General features: G+C 34.9%; 1 protein-coding gene across 50 annotated transcripts in view; it reads right to left on the minus strand.

The window, feature by feature from the left end:
• The window catches only part of RIMS1 (regulating synaptic membrane exocytosis 1), a 490,044-nt gene that overhangs the window by 173,938 nt on the left and 301,448 nt on the right, over positions 1-14,658 (minus strand). The window contains exon 1 of one of the 50 annotated variants that reach the window (XM_078055147.1): positions 13,424-13,818. The exons of the other annotated variants lie outside the window; for them this stretch is intronic. Within the exon in view, the coding sequence (XP_077911273.1) occupies positions 13,424-13,478 (55 nt within the window). The 5' untranslated portion in view covers positions 13,479-13,818. Of the gene's footprint in view, positions 1-13,423; positions 13,819-14,658 lie in introns of those variants that run through there. 50 annotated transcript variants of the gene reach the window in all.

The raw sequence follows: 14,658 nt of genomic DNA on the forward strand, positions 1-14,658 counted from the left end.
GATGGGACTGAAACTGATTCCAAGATTGACTCACAGATAACTGTGCTACTTGTCATCTCAAAGAAAATTATTCTTCTTATATAGTGCAGATTGTTGGTATCCAAAGAAATTATAAAATTCATAGACCAAAAATCAGTAGAATCATCTTTACCAGATATTTCCTATACCTCTTAAACTGTTTCCCTCTTTTATTTGTTTATCCTCTATAGTAGGAGGTATGTTGGGACTAATTAAAATTAAATAAGTGTTCATATACTTTATTATAACATAGCACATAGACAAAATACTTGGTAAAAATATGTTTTTTGAATAGACATTCATGTTGAATAGACATGCAGTGTGCACACTAAAACCAACTCAAGTTCTAAGAATGAGTTTTTAATTTGAGACAAGGTAGGGTATTTTTTATACTGAGTACCATGGTCAACACACATGAGTTAATAAGTATTGCTTTGGTTATAATGTGATAAAAACTTTATACATTTTAACTCATTTTAATATTTAACGAGGGCCTTCTTTTCATAGATAGGAATTAAAATCCAAAGTCTAAGAACTGAGAAAAGAAATCTTAACTTCTGATTAATATAATGAAAATACCATTTTGAAATAACTATTTCAGATAGTCCCATGCCTACAAAACTCAAGTGTCTGCTCCCACCCCTAAATTAAAAATTATAGGGGAGCTAACTTTGAAATATATAAGCCATAATTTGCTATACAGTACAGCAAAGTCACAGAAAGCCCAATTTTACTTAAGTTAAATTAGCAATCAGGGATAAGAAACAAATATTATTTAATAGGTCTTAGAATCCAGGCATTAAAATAAAATGGGAAGATATACTTGCTAAATTTAATCATGAATCATATAATCAGTGAAACATTAAAGCCTATAAATAAATATAAATACTATGTGTATGCAAAATCAATAGATTATCATTCACTACTGAATTACTATCAGTCTACGTCCCTAGAATAGTAAAAACATTGTTCCTCAACCACTTTTTGGTAATTTCATTCAATATACACACTAATGCTCACTCCACAATTTGACAGCAAATGCTGCATAATCAAGGAATTTGTGTCCCTTGAGGCAAGCTAGAGGCATCTCCAAACCACTGGTCTTCAGCAAGAACCTCTTCAAAAATTATAAGTGATATAAATTCTAAATTCTGGTTTTGACCTAGGACACACACACACACACACGCACGCACACACACACACACACACACACACACACACGGTGCCATTTGCTGGAAGAATTATATTATATCCAGCCTGTACGGATTCACTAGAGTAGCTGTTCTCTAAATGCTTGTTGGAAATTTCACTTTCAAAATTCCCCTTTGTTAGCAATGTGCTCTGTTTCTATGAGAGAACCATCAATACCACTGTCTCTCGGGTATATAAGTCTGATGGCTCAAGTAAATGCATCCACTATGATGCATATTACGCATAACATATTAAGTTAATGAGGTGCCAAAGACATTTGTATTCAGAAACCGTTTATACTCAGTAGAACCTCCATAGTTGAACTACCTCCAAAGAAAGGTGATATTTGTGTAAGGGCCTGTGGTGCCATCTCTGTTGAATACGGCTAGGGCATGGAACAGAGGCTTGGTAGCTGATCGAGAATTTCATGAACATATTTGGTGGAGCTGGTACTTTTCTGGATATTATGTGTCTTTTTTGGTGAATTTGAGCGCTAATGGAACACCAACTCTATGACCACACAATTCTACAAAGCAGTGATGTGGAACTCAGAATCGACACTTCTGACTGAACTCTGAGCTCAGGCTTTCCGATAATCCCTCGACTTCAGAGGTAACTCCTATAGTATTCCATTGCTCTTGTAAGGGTAGTGTGAGATAAAGCACATGAAACTGCTTTACAAACTATAGAGTACCACAGAAATGCAAGTTGTCATTACAGTGTAAAAATATATACTAAAAAGTATTTCCAGTAATAACACTGATAAACACCTCTGTCAATTTTAATGCCAGGAAAAAATTAAGAAACTGCCCCCACAGTTTACTTATTTGAAAACTTGAATAATCAGTGAACCTCATTGTATTTTAATCCGCCTATTAACAGTGTTATGTCTTATCTGAAACTAATAATTATGTTTTTTCTTATAAAACATAAAAACCAGCTTTTGTATAAAAAGAGCATTTTACTTGACATTAGAGATTTGTGATTCTATTCCTAACTCTGCCACATTCTTGATAATATCCCTTCATCTCTATAAACCTTGTCCTCCTCTATAAAATGGGGATAATGCCACTTTCTTGCAAAAGTTTCATGAGGATTAAATGAGATATGCCAGCTTTGTAAATTATAAAGGACTTCAGAAATAGATTTTATCATATAACTACACAACTGAAATTAGGAATATGAAATCATAGATGTTAGAGATCACATTTATAGTTAATTAGCTATCAGAACTAAAATATACATTGTATCAGTAATCTCTGCAAAGTATGCTCTGAAATAGGTTTAGAAAAATGTTAAAGACACTTTGTTTACAGAAATTATTAATTGGCTTGGTGTAAAACCGATGCTCAAGTGTTCAGAATGAATGAATATTTCTTTAATCCCAATTGCTACAGGATGAGGAAAAGGGCCATCATATATAGAAAAAGTAACATACATCTTCCTGTTAATTTCCATAAAGCCAAGGGGAGCCTAAGGTATTAAGAAAATGGTTGTTTTTATAGTATAGTCAGGTGATATATATTAAATATACAGATTAACCCTTAACTAAAAATATCTGGACTGTGAAGTAATTAATTTGATCAGAATGCACAATGTAACCCTAAATGTAAAAATAGGTATTTTGTCCTTTCTTCTTTATACGATCATGTTCTAATGTGGGGGAATAAAACACACATCTATCAGCAAAATATTTGTGACTGGATTACTCTGTATCACAAAACAAGTAGCCTATCATATCCTTTCATCTTTTTTTCTGATGATGCAAGATATCCTTGAAAATGTTTCCTTGAAACCAGCTTGTATTATACCTTAAAAATTATTAGGTATAGACATTAGCTATGGAATACATTTTAATATTTATATCCTAATAGGTTATAAGCATCCTAACTTCTTAAGATTCCTTTTTTCAGTTTATATTCCTAGCCAAATCATATAAATAATAAGAAAGATGGTCTTAAGAAAACAACTATGGGTTTATATATGTGTTAGAGTCACCCTGAATGATAGGGTTTTGGAAAAGCACAGAAAATTTTGTGGATTTGCTTTAAGTAAGCTAAAAGACATAAGGTAAAAAGCTATTTGAGATAGTTAACATTGGTCATCAGCTTAATTTTTCCTAGTTTTGAAAAGTATATAGATTTTTGAGACTATACGAAGCTTCAGAGTTCAGAAACACTTCCAAAACACCATGATGCGCGATGACATCCTTATTCTTTATCTCTGCACTGACCTGATGCTGCAGGCCTCAGAAGAAGTTGATTAATTAAAATTCCTGAAAGTTCTGAACAACAACGAAAAAACCACACACGCATACTCGCACACACACCTTTGTGCCTTAGAATAATAAGGATGTTCATGGTCTTCAGGAAATCTAAACCAGGCTGTATTTATTATCTATGTTAAATGACAGTAAAAATGTATCTAAAGAAAAGCCTAAGATGACAGGGCAAAAAGATGTCTACATATACTAGCTTAGAGAGGAATAAATTTCATGTGTAAATATGGTTTGAGGCCTAATGACCGACAAATTTCTTTCTCAGAATCTAAATACACAAGAGTAAAGTACCCTGGATAGCAAAGCACAAAATTAACAAACTTAGGGAAACTTTTTTTCTTTTTTCTAACACAATGACTCTACATAAATAAGAATTTTGGAAGTGCTGCACACAGGAGGGAAATATTTTACTGCAACTTTCCAACTGACCAGGCTTCCACATTGAGACTGAGTATTCCATTCACGTGGGAGAACAGGTTGTCACGTGCAAAGCCTCGGAATAACCAGCCAGGAAACCCTGTGGAAAAAATCGGGGTTTATACGTTTTCATTGTTTGGGGACTGGATGTTAACCACAGGTTTAAGAAACTGTCGTGCTGGGCAAGTTCACAGCAGAAACATTACAAGAAAGCACTCTAGATGTAAATATCTTAGATAAAGGAAAATGTTAGTCTTTATCCAGACCTCACACCCCGACAACACTAGCAAAACAATATTAATCTGCAATAATAATTCTGAATGTCATATCAACTTCTGCCTGCCTCTACATCCCAAAGACATGGAAATGAAAAAATACAGAGACTGATACATTATCACGGTTTCAGTGATATAAATAACAAGAATAATAGATGATGATAAAGATGAATTCCAAGGGCACACAGAACAAAATGGAAGTACTTATGAGGGACTGATACTGCATATCATTTAAAAATATGTAGTAAAGTTATAAAATAATAGGAAATAAATATACTCTAGCAAACATTTTTGGTAATACAAACAGATGTTTTAAGACCAGAGCTCAATCAAAGAAAGTTACTGTAAATTTTGGGTTCCCCCCCTTCTGTTTTATTTTGTTTTTTATTTGCTTGTTTTATTTTAGCTATTCAAGCAAACAATTTATAGATATATTAAAGGACTTTTTGGGTGCCTGGGTGGCTTAGTCGTTAAGCGTCTGCCTTTGGCTCAGGTCATGATCCCAGGGTCCTGGGATCGAGCCCCGCATCGCATCAGGCTCCCTGTTCAGTGGGAAGTCTGCTTCTCCCTCTCCCACTACCCCCCTGCTTGTGTTCTCTCTCTCTCTCTCTCTCTTTTGCTGTGTCTCTCTCTGTCAAATAAATAAATAAAATCTTAAAAAAAAAAAGGACTTTTTTTTTAAGTTGGAAATTCCTGTACTGGCAGTGGGAAATTTTGATAACATTTTATGCCACAACATTGTTCTAGAGAAAAATGTGAAGTATCCATATCACAAACTTTCAAATTATAGCCACAGGAAACCAGGTTGCAAAATATTGCAAGGTCACTATCTAAATCTCTGTCACAGTGCCAAAGTGGTCAGAATGTATAAAGCTTTCAACTCTACTCAAACTCCATCTGATGGAAGATAAATCAGGCAAGAGAAAGCACAAAAGGAGGGAGCAATATTCACAATGCATTTAGATCACACATACACTTATTTTTATAAAGCAAGCTACGTTAAGGTTGGTCAAAGATTAGCCTACTGACTCAAGAAAGGACTTCTCTTCCAGAGTTCCTAAATATTTAAGGGCTGGATAAATGAGTCTAAAATTATGTTTCCAGTATAATAATTTCAAAATAGCTTCATCTTAGATAACATTTTCATAACAAAAACTGTTACTTTAAAAAATCAGAAGTCTCACTGGCCTTGACTTAAAGAGCCCAGTATGGTTTCTTGGCTGGGTCACAGGTGCTCTCGTGAGAAGAATGGGATGGCCTTCTACTCAGGAATGTAAGGCAATCCCATGCCCAGTGTGCTGGCTGTTTAAATCCATGATTCCACAATTACCTAGCGACAACGAACTACTCCCAAGGGCACCTCAGAGAGAATATATTTTGGAATACAACGTTTCTCAATATTTTTGAAATGTTTTATCTTAAAGCAATAGTATCTACAGAGGTCTCTGTAAGGGATATGCAGTAGTCAACTTAGATATTCAAAAATCTAACTCTGAATTAATCCAGAGCATCACACAACCATGCACCTGGCCTACATGACATTTCCATATAGTCCCTTTCCCCTCCCTGTCTCCACAGTTCTTTTCATATATTGTCTTTCAACATATGACTATATGGATCATGGTAATGATGTTATTCATATGGGTCATGCTCTGATGATGATTATCTTCTCTGTGAAACTATACAAAAGAAACCTATTTGGTATCAGTATCAGGAAAAATGAGTGTGCACTTAACTGGTTTATTTTCATGTTATGGAAGCTGAAGTTTTATAACTGATGGTACTTTTCTCAAAGCACGTGTGTTAGAATGTTCATGGTTAAATCTGCAGCCTAATTTTCTTCCCTTATTTTTCCTTACCAATCTTTTCTACATATTTTTAACTTATTTCATATGGCTATGTTTTTACGTTTTGGTAGGTACCTTAAGTCACTTTTGATATTAAGGTAGACTTTAAAGCAGGAATTAAAATAAAATTAAATGAATATGCACAAAACAATTTTAACATATTTATTATAACTGTTTTCATTAAAATATAGAATTTTCCATCCATCAATCTCAAAATACCTTTGATGCAATGAGAAACAACTAAAATGCAATTGATGTACAGGTGTTCGCTTATCCATAGCTTACAGCAGAATTCAGAAAACAGCAAGTTATCTCAGCAAATTATCTATTTGGAAATCTTGCCAGAGAATGAAAAGCAAGTGAAAAAGGGCTTCTAATTTAGCAATAAATAAATAACATCACAAATCTGAGCTCCTAGACTTTATTCTTCCAAAAACCCACTAGATCCTCACTAAGTTTACATTCACAATCCTGAGTTTTTCTGTTATTCAACTCTCCAGGACCACTGAAGACGCATTTTGTTGGTAAGGAAAGCACATTGACAGCAGTAAGAATTCACAAGGAAAGGGACAGGGAAATTCAAAAACAAACAAACTTAAATCAAACAAACTGGTTAAGGGTATACCTGCCCTCAACACTGTGATACTTGAGTAGTACTATGAACATAGCAGTACTAATGGGCAACATTACTGATGTTAAAACAATATCCATTCAGCAACAACCGAAAAAACTACTTTGTGGCTTATAAACTTTTAAGAAAACAGAATGAAATCTCCTTTTCAGCTTTCTTGGTTTATTTAAAACTAAAAATGATAGAGTAATATATAACACTGATGAAAAAGATTTTAATTAAAATAACATAAACAAATAGCATCAATAACAACCAGCTGGTTGGCAAATATTTGGCACATCGGAAAACTCAGTTATCAAGAATTAGGGACTTGAGGCTGAGTTTTCACCATTCCAAAATTAAATCAGTACTCATAAAAGCAACAAAAAACAGACATGCAGTAACTGTTTATCAAATACTGCTTTAGATTTATGATGTATTAAATTAAGGATTCAATGAATGATAAATAGTAATTCTTATTTTCTCCCTTTGAACATTCTATTTCTTGACATTTTGTAAATGCAGTACAAGAGTTAATTGTTCTTTGCAAAATATCCTACACATGGAGTGGCTGAAATATCTTCTAAATATTCTTAATAAAAATTAATGCCTTTTGAAAGTAAGAGCAAAGCAAACAAAACTCTTTTCTAGGGGATGGTAATGTAACTGAATTAAATTGTAAGATTAACAACTATTTGGTGAAAAAAACTGAAACTGAATACTGTTTATAACTGATATTTAAAATTTTTAGTGACATTAAATCTGTCAATTATTCTTTGAACTCTTTTATGAAAAAAGATTAAGTTGCTATTTCAACAATGTTAAGAATAATGATTTTTCATGTGTTCTCTAATGCAAATTTTATAAATCTATAACAAACCTTTCCTGATTAAGACATAGTGATTTCACTCACAAAGACAGTAAATATCTTTAAGTAATTTCTCCTAATAAATATGAGCACATTTAAGATTAATTGAATAACTCCAATGATTTTAACAATAACATAAGATCATTATACTGCACTTGATTTTGATATATACCAACCCAAATTTTAGTTAGAGTGTCTTACTGACCACAGCAAGAATGAGCTGGAAAAATGGATGAAACCCATGAGAAATATCAAATTATTAGTGTGATTATAATAGTTCCAATAGTAAGAAAAAATCAGTTTACCTTAATCTTTCCCAAAATATAAAGATTATTTTATTTTATTTGAATTCAATTTAGTTAACATATAGTGTATTATTAGTTTTAGGGGTAGAATTTAGTGATTCATCAGTTGCATATAACACCCAGTGCTCATTACCTCCTTAATGCCCATCACCAGATTATCCCATCCCCCACCCACCTCCCCTCCAGCAACCCTGTTTACTTCCCAGAGTTAAAGAGTCCCTTATGGTTTGCCTCCCTCTCTGTTTTTATTTTGTTTTATTTTTCCTTCCCTTCCACTATGTTCATCTGTTCTGTTTCTTAAATTCCAAATATGAGTGAAATCATACGGTATTTGTCTTTTTCTGACTGACTTATTTTGCTTAGCATAATACCCTCTAGTTCTATCCATATTGTTGCAAATAGCAAGATTTCATTCTTTTTGATGGCTGAAGGACATATTTATTTTATATATACTTTAACTCATTTAAAAATCAAAGAGTCCGTCAATAGGCATCTCCTAAACTCAACCTCATTTTCCTTCTATATGGTAAGACTGTAAGTAGCTTTTACTTTTAGGTATAAAATGCTAAATATTATTCATGTTTGAAATATATTTTTAAAGAACCTAGATTAAGATAATTGTTGCAACTATATTCTAATGACTAAATACTCATTTTTCAAATGAGAAACTATATTACTCCAGCCTGGCTATTTTGCATTTTTTACTGTTGAAAGGGATAAAAATAATGAAAGACATCTTGCTAGCCTTTATAATTTTGCTTATTACCAATAATTTTTATAGTTCCATTCGTTTTCCAAAGTGATACACTAATAGTTTTGATGACAAGAAATTACACACATACACACACACACTCCAGATTTTTGGGCCTACTATGGTCTTTGTTCAATGTAATTATCATTGCATCATATTTTAGATCAAACATCCATATGTGCCCTTAGTTTACAGGCATGAAAACTACCCATTTCAATTTAGCTTTATAAGCCAGCCAGGGCAAATGTGGAGATAAGGATGGTATGTTCAAAGACTCTGTATAGCAAATTCAAAAGGGACAACTTCAAGCAAAAACTCCAAAACAGATCCTTCTCCTAATAAGCCATAGGTTTGTCACCAATACTCTAACGGGTCTATTAGACTAAATAGATATTTTGGGGGCTCTTCTTCTGTGCCCAATTTTTCCATCACCTTTATGTCCTCCTTGAATAACTCTGATTACAGTAACATTTCATAGACTAAAACAAACCTTACATAGAGATCTCTATAAGTAAATGCCTGCTCTAGAACAAGACTAGCCTCTGATGTCAGGGAGTCACAACATACTTGTCAAGGAAGCCTAATGTCAGGAAAAAACCCTAGTCTCTGTTAAGCCATTCTGAACAGAAATAGCCCTAGCTGGCCCTTCAGATACAGATGAAATAATGTGGGTCCCTATAAAGTACAGTCCTCCATTCATCTAAATAAAAGCACTCTATGTTGCATTTGAATTTTCTGTCCAGTCTCTTTACTTATATCAATGTACCTTATCATTTATTTACCTTTTGGAAAGTTAAGCTTGGGGTGGATTTTTTCACTATGATGTGGAATAACAGCCCATGAAAATTTCAAATGGTAATGAAGTTTTGAAGCAAGAGCATTTTGAAGTGAGTCGTGGGTTTATACGCCAACCACTGAGGAGAAATGGCTTACCTTCATATAGGGCAAGACTTTTTCTACCATGGAATGCCAAGTACTTTTGTTTTGTTTTTGTGACCTTTAAGGCAAACTTTATACCCTGAGTTATGTGAGCCCTTTTACATGATCCATAATTAGAGTTAGGGGATCCAAATACTCTTTAAAATTGTACATAAAATTTTGTGTGCAGTAAGTATTTTTCTGTGAGAGCTCATTGCTTCCTTTATTTCTCTAATGGGTCTATGATCATTATCCAAATTACAAATGGTTAAAGAGTCTGGATGAAGGGGTGACTCAGACTGGGACACTGCTATATTGCCTTGGTGCTTTACCTTTAGCTTCTGGAATTATCCTCTCTTGCAGGTCCTCAGCCTCAGCAGTATGCTTTCATTAAGAACCCTATTTAAGCTAGACACTTAGGAAATCAAGAAACCACACTCTGAGAAAATGAGCTTTATGATTACATACAGAGGGCAAAGAAATTCATCTCAGAAAACACTTTCATGAGTTATCAGGACTCTAATGAATCATATTTTTGAAAAGACTTTTAATATCGACAGGCAAGAGAAATACTATACACAGATGTGCTAATATCTCTTCCCTGATGAGTCCCTTAAACAATTTCAAAGACATTGACAAGGAAGGAAAATCTAGAAAAAAATAATAACAAACTTTTTTATCTAAGTAAATTATTAGAAAACAAAATCTTGAAATAAAAGTAAAACTTCAAAGTGGATAAAACAATTGTTCCAACTTGGACTTGCTTAGAAGTTAAGAATAAGCTTCAAGGGCTAAGCATTCTCTAGAGAGGGAAAAACAAACAAAAAATAAACAAAACAAAACAAAAACATTGCAAGGCTAACAGCTTCTTGTTACCACAAAAAAGTTCAAAAGCTATTAATAAGTCTAAAATATCTGACAGATGTTATACAACTGAAAACATGTTTGCTAGAACCCACATCTATTACAATCAATATGCCCCTTTTTCTGAAGTCAGCTTTGAAATTTATTCAATACTGACAATTTGTCAGAATAAGAATTTATCTCCCTGGTCTTAAAAATTCATACAGCTCACACAAAACCTTCTTTGAAACAAGTGATTTATAGTAACTAGGCATTTACAATTTTTGGTTGCATTTCTGCAATGAACTGACCAACTCATTATATGATTATGACAATTACCTTCTTAAAGACAAAAGATGGCCTACTTGAAGCAGGCTATCCAAAATCTAAACCCATTTTTCACACCATTTATCGGTGTGAAACTGAATAGAGTAAAAGTCTTATTGATTATTAATATTACTGTAAGATAATTAGTAAATCTTCATTGATCTCTATTTTTATAATTGGACATGCTTCTTTTTAATCTTCCTGGCCTTAGAAAATTGAGAAGAAGAAATATTTATTTTATTTATTATTGACACTCCTCACAGTCACTCTCCTGTTACCTCCTAATTGGATCTGGTTTTCCCTGAAGGCCACGACAGTGGGAAGATGGCATCGTGGAGGGGTCTGCTGTGCTCAGACTGTTTCAGTGTTGGCATCAGGGCCTCTCTGCCTCTGGCTGCCCTGATCTGCCCTCTGTTAAGACAAGCTCTCAGAGGCCACAGGTCACAGAGTGACTGCAGGCACAGGAAGCAGTAGGGACCCTGGAAACCTTCCCTTACCCCACCCCTGATATGCTCACCACACCCCATCCCCTCATTGCTATGTGGATGCTGTTGTGATTGAAGTTTATATCAAAGAGTTTTTATATGTTTGGTTGATCCAAAACTAAAAAGCACTTCAACTAGGGAAAAAAAAATTATCTAAAGGGCATAAAAACTGCCTGCGTTGGTCATTTCTTTAGGTCTCAATTTCATTACTGGGCCTCCATGCACATGTAATTAAACTTTGTTTTGTTTTGTTTTTTTTCCATGTTAATCTGGCTCATGTCACTTTAATTCTTAGATCAGCTAGAAGAATCTTGAATGGTGAAGAAATTTTTTCCTCCCCAACACTCCAGGATTACCCAGAATATATACTTGCTGTTCACCGAGATTAATTTTTCTTTGTTTTCCAAATGAATTCCATCATTTTTCTAACAGAATTTTCCCCAGGGCCATTCACAGGCAATACTTCAGAATGAAAATATTTCCTTCTCCTGAAGAGCTTTTTAACCATGTGTTAATAACTAACAGTATCACATAAAATCACAAAGATCAAAGAGAATTGAGTGGGCAATCTTCTGTATGATAATCCCTTCACTAATGAAGTTAGTGCCTTTATACATATATTTGTAGAAACTGTAAACTCAAATAGACTGCTCCTTCAAAGCTAGATAGAGAAATCAATCACATTATTTTCCTCTCATCTCTCAGATGCAATAGTATGGGAGCATGAACCATCATTGCTTCAGTCTTCATCTCAAAATAGTGGATGTTTATCATTAAGAAGACACAGTAAGTGTGACCACGAACACGGGATTCATGATCTTTATCAGCTAGCAACTATAGCCCTCTACAAGTACATGGCTCAATTCACAATAAAATCCTCTATCTTCTAGAAAGAACATATTTAATTTGTCATGAATGTTAACTAACATTTGATAGACAGCAATCTGATTCATTTTACAAGTAGAAGGTGGCTGGCTGCTTCTTTTCCTTTTGCCTCTGATCTCTTGGATTTTAAGCTTGCCCTCAGCAGAAAGTGGACCTCTTGAAAGTCATTTGCTGGGAAGAGCAGGCAGGCGCTTTCCTCAGCGGCTCTCAGCAGTACTTGCTGTACCTGAGAGGGAGCAAGGGAGTAGCCAGGAGAGCTCGTGTCCCTGGCAGGCTTTCAGAGAGCCCCAGAGCCTCTGCATCCAGGATCTTACCCTGCTGCTGCATAACTTGAGATGCCTCTTCTCCCTCTCCCCCCAGAGGAATACAGTCTAACAGTAAGTGCCCTCAGAACACCTCAAACTTGCTCAATGCCAGTTTGGCAAAATAATTACAATGAAGCCAAGAGATTTACCAGTTTAATTTAAAAGAGCCATAATCTCCCTTCCAAAAAGCCTCAGCTGCTAAAACACTGTAAAGAAAAGACAAAAAGAGCTCTATTCCTTCCCTTTATTAAGAAAAATGTATACCTTTAAAAATTTAATAGTGTCTTTTTCTACACAGAAATCATCATCAGAGGATCCTGAGGACCTGAAAAACGTTATGTCATTCACACTGAGAATAACAGTCGTCTCTTTCCAAACAGGCAAAATGGAAACAAGGGCCAGGAGGGGCTGGTTACTCTATCACCCAAGGTCACACACCCAAACCTCTGACCCAAAAGACTGCATTTTCCTTTCTTTCTTTCTGTCTGGGCTCTCTGTTCACTGTATCTGAACAGTTTTCCCTTTAATCCACAGCTGAACATCACAGAAACACAGGCAATTCCATGCTGTGCTCTAAAATCAGGACTGTCGATTAGGAGAAACCAGGCCTTGGCAGCCTTTGTCTAAACACTTCAAAATAACAATCTATACAGAAACTGGTAGCTTTCTATCTGTACAAAGATTAAGTTCTGAAGCTTTCTAATTTTAGTGAAATTCAGTCAACAGGGAAAACAACTGTCTTTTGTCAATCAGAAAAGGAAAATATATACTTTCTGAATTAATTGTGTACTATATATATACATACATATATATATCAAGTTGAAAGTTAAATACTAAATTGTAGACAATTTAATGTACTCTTCAGGTAGTCACTTAAAACATGAAACATGAAAATAACTTCATATAATGCAACTCAATGATCACCACTGTACTCTAAAATGATGATATATTTGTGTAATTGCCATGTTAAAAGCAAACTATTCCTTATTCTATATTGATAGGCTCTAAAGGAAGCATTTTAATATCTTACTCTTGGGATAATTAGACAATATATTCCATTAATTTTACATTAATGTATAAGATAATAGAGCTTAGTTTACCTGCTCCTGAGTGCAACGTATGAAGTAGGAGAAACTGCAGAAACCCAGCAAACATAACAGCAGCATCAGAGTAGTTAAATAAAAGCTACTGGCATCAAATCACTAAATTCTAGCCAGCAAAGGCAGCAAATCCACAACATAATAAAAAATCCACCAAAAATGCAAAAGAAATTTTAAAATTCCCTGTGGTCCTTGCATTCTAAATCAAAACAAACAAAAAAAGCCTGCAGTGTCCAACATTATACAACGGTGACACTAAACAAGGCCATAAGTGCTGGTGTCATCAAAACAGATCTCTGCAGTGTACAGATTCTCATTGATTACCGCATTAATCTATAGCGCTCTGTGCTATACTAAAGAGGTTCCCGCTGTAGCAAACACCAAAGCTCGGGTAGGTCTGTAATTAACCATTTCCTGAGACAATGCACAGAAGATGTTACCTTCCCATAGGCAGAGACACGAAATGAAACAAAATGAAATGCTGTGGTCCCTTAAAACTAGCACAAAAGACTCAGGCATATGCTTGAAGAGCTCCTCCTATTATCCCCCCAGTGACACTGCACTGAGATATCCATGGGCTAAGGTAACAAAGTCAAGCAGACCCCTGCTGGCTTCTGGACCACAGAAAACTCACCTGAAATGATTTGGTCCCATTATCAATCACTGGCAACGGACCTGCCAAGCTCTGTGTAACAGATCATTTCCCCTGCAGTTTCCCTGAGAGATCTTACTCAGCTCAATGACAACTGGCACCAGGAGGCATCAACCAGGAGTACAGGAGTGATTGTTGAGAGCACAGACAAAAGTGTTCCAGGATGGCCAGCCTAGTGCTAATAGTGGCTCATCTCCAGGGGGCAAAAGGGCAACTCCAAATAGGTTTTGCCAGGGAGTTGGAAGGGGGGGGTGGGGGGTGGGGGGGTGGGTCATACTATATTCAGCATTTTAAAAGATGCAGTTTTTTGATGATTATAGAGTCACAACTCATAGTCTTTTTCACAACTTACAGATTTTCCTCACTAAGACACAGAATCATTATTCTCTGCTAGGTCACTACATTTATTCTATCGACCCCATATCATGTATTACAGAACAATAGCAACAATAACAACAAAATTAGCTGATTTGAAATTATGTCACTCCTGAAATTTCATTTTTATCATGGTGCATCATTCAGTTTCCAGAGACAACAATGAACAATGATACACTTCTCTAATCACTGGGGAATATTATTGAAA

This window comes from Halichoerus grypus, chromosome 9, assembly GCF_964656455.1.
Source record: "Halichoerus grypus chromosome 9, mHalGry1.hap1.1, whole genome shotgun sequence".
Classification (NCBI taxonomy): Eukaryota; Metazoa; Chordata; class Mammalia; order Carnivora; family Phocidae; genus Halichoerus; species Halichoerus grypus.